A 2,538-nucleotide genomic window follows, 5' to 3' on the forward strand; every position below is an offset into this window, starting at 1 on the left:
TCCAATGTATCACCAACTACATTCTCTACAAAGATGCCACTTTAGCTCATATTTGTTTATCCGGTTAACAAGTTTAGTGTGTTCAAATTACCACACTTTTTCAATGTATATATACTACACTGGTATTTTATCGGGTATATAGCCTACATTGGAACAAAAGTGAAAGTATATATCATATTTATAGCTTTAACCCTATAATTTATGTGGTTGCTTACATAGACTCCAGAAATTATGGTACTAATAACGAGAGGGATTAATGATTCGACTTCATTGACCGATTTTCCTGCTAAAAATGGAGTGTTATAATCGTTGCCTCCGATCTCTCCCATTAGGATCAATGAACGTCCAATTAAATTTTTACAATCTGCCATCAATTCAAACCAGAAAATATTTTGTTTAAGTATTACAATACCAACTTACTAAATTGTGTATGAGTCACTCAACATGCTTAATTACCTGAAGTGTTGTTGCAAATAGAACGCATTGATTGTTTAAACCATTCAAGTTGAAGTCCTAAAGATGCATCGATCGTAGGAGTTTCAATCCCTTTTGCTTCAAGAATGGATGAATTCAGTGCTGTAGCACCCCCTACTGCATAATTTACTCCATTGCCCAATGCCACTGCATGATCGCTCCCATTGTCTTGAAAAAATGGTGGTATAAATGGCAACCCAAGAGACTCCGCTTTATAGACCAAGAAGAGAATATCATAAATAAGTCATACTAAAGAATATGTACTTGGGTTTAAGAGCAAAATTCTTAACAAAAAGTACCGATGAGCTTCTTGACTCGCTAAAAGCTCAAGAATTACACATAAGCTCGAAAGGTTCGAGTTCGAGCTTGCTCACTGTTCGACGGTTCATGTACACCCACCATATGTTCGAGTTTGAGCTTGCTCTCGGTTCAATGGTTCGGTCCAAATACTTGTTTTTTCCGGGTTTGACCCGGACCGGACCAATACCCGAGAAATGAAAATCTATGGATCAAGGACTGGACCGAATAACAATGGGTCTATCGGTTTTAAGTTGGTTCCTCGGTTCTCGGTTTTTTCGATTCTACCCGAACCATGCACACCCCTAGAAAAAACAATACGAATCTGAAGTATTAAGTATTAGAGAGGATGTGTGTTTCTGTGTTTGAGAATGAAGCCAGTGATTGATTTTCTGGAATGAAAATCAGTTATAATACAGTTGTTAAACGAAAGGGTATAACCCTTCATTTTGGCGGGAAGAGTCATTAACCGAAACATCACGACTTTTAGCGGGAAAAGCGGTTGGCAAGCAACTTTTCTATAAAACATATACAGCCTAAAATTTTAGGCGTGGGGTGTTGCTCCTCGACCCAACCAGGGGCGTTGCCCTGCCCCTTGGACCCTGAAGGGGGCGCTGCCCCCTTACCCTGCTATTTTCGTGATAGTATCTGGTCAACTACTCAACTCTTACGAGCATGCACTATACAATCTCCAAATCTGTCATTAGGTATAATTAGATAGTATAATTAGATAACTCTGCTTTTCAAACAAATCTCAATTAGCTAAAATGAATGTTAGATGGCATTAAAAATCACCGACTTAAATTAACCGTGTATACACGAAATTGAATATTGTTGTTGTATTTGACATATTAAAAAGTAAGCCCCTCAACTATAATTTCTGAATCCGCCCTATTTATTTTAATATGTTTTTCTAAAAAACATCTAAATTGACATAAACCAAAAGATTATAAGATCATTGTGTTGTGTACAAACATCCATTATAAGGTTTAGTAAAAACTAAAAAGTTACCTAGGAAATCGATGATGAGGCGGCCATTGGAGCAACGACCAGTGGGTTGGTGAAAGAATGTTTCGCCGTACGGTGGCAAAAAGAACGGCAAAACTTGGTCGGAATTTGAATTCAACTGTTTAAGGTTACCGGTGTCGGCGAGTGAGTCACCAAAACTAATTATGGACGTATAACATGATGATGATGATGATGATGATCCTTCAATATACAACCTACCACTCCATAACACCAAAAAAATCACCAAAAAACGTGCAAAATGCCAAGTTGCCATTATAACAGAGTTGCTAAATTATTTATTTATTTATTTATTTATTTATTATTATTATTTTTTTTCAATCCGTTATTAGATATGTTAGATTAGATTATTGATTTTGAGTGAAACGAAAATTATTACTACTCCAGTAATGTCATTACTAGGTGGTAACCACAAGTACGCGACACGTGGATTAATTGCTACCTCTCACTCCTATATATCTTTACTAGACTAGATACTAGATTGACGGGCTGCTCTAAAAATAGCATTGGAAGACGTTCATTTTCAGAGTATACAATTATAATTAACAAGTATTGATAATATTTTTAAGTCCACTCCTAACGATGATGCTTTTTTAAAAACACTAACTGCCAAATCAGTGCCACATCAGCACTTCTTTAAAATGACTGAAAAAGACTGATGTACCAACCATAATAATACAATTCTTCAAAAAGATTAGGACCCACTCATCACCATTTAATTATAAACAAACTTTTTAAAAT

At 36.0% G+C, this 2,538-nt stretch overlaps 1 protein-coding gene across 1 annotated transcript in view; it reads right to left on the reverse strand.

Annotated features, from left to right (window-relative positions):
- The window catches only part of LOC139861593 (GDSL esterase/lipase At1g28580-like), a 3,464-nt gene extending 1,325 nt beyond the window's left edge, over positions 1–2,139 (reverse strand). The window contains exons 1-3 of the mRNA XM_071850029.1: positions 1,783–2,139; positions 457–684; positions 216–364 (exon numbers count right to left, since the gene is read on the reverse strand). Of these exons, the coding sequence (XP_071706130.1) occupies positions 216–364; positions 457–684; positions 1,783–2,053 (648 nt within the window). The 5' untranslated portion in view covers positions 2,054–2,139. The remainder of the gene's footprint in view (positions 1–215; positions 365–456; positions 685–1,782) is intronic.
- Between the last annotated feature and the right edge of the window lie 399 nt (positions 2,140–2,538).

This window comes from Rutidosis leptorrhynchoides, chromosome 8, assembly GCF_046630445.1.
Source record: "Rutidosis leptorrhynchoides isolate AG116_Rl617_1_P2 chromosome 8, CSIRO_AGI_Rlap_v1, whole genome shotgun sequence".
Classification (NCBI taxonomy): domain Eukaryota; kingdom Viridiplantae; phylum Streptophyta; class Magnoliopsida; order Asterales; family Asteraceae; genus Rutidosis; species Rutidosis leptorrhynchoides.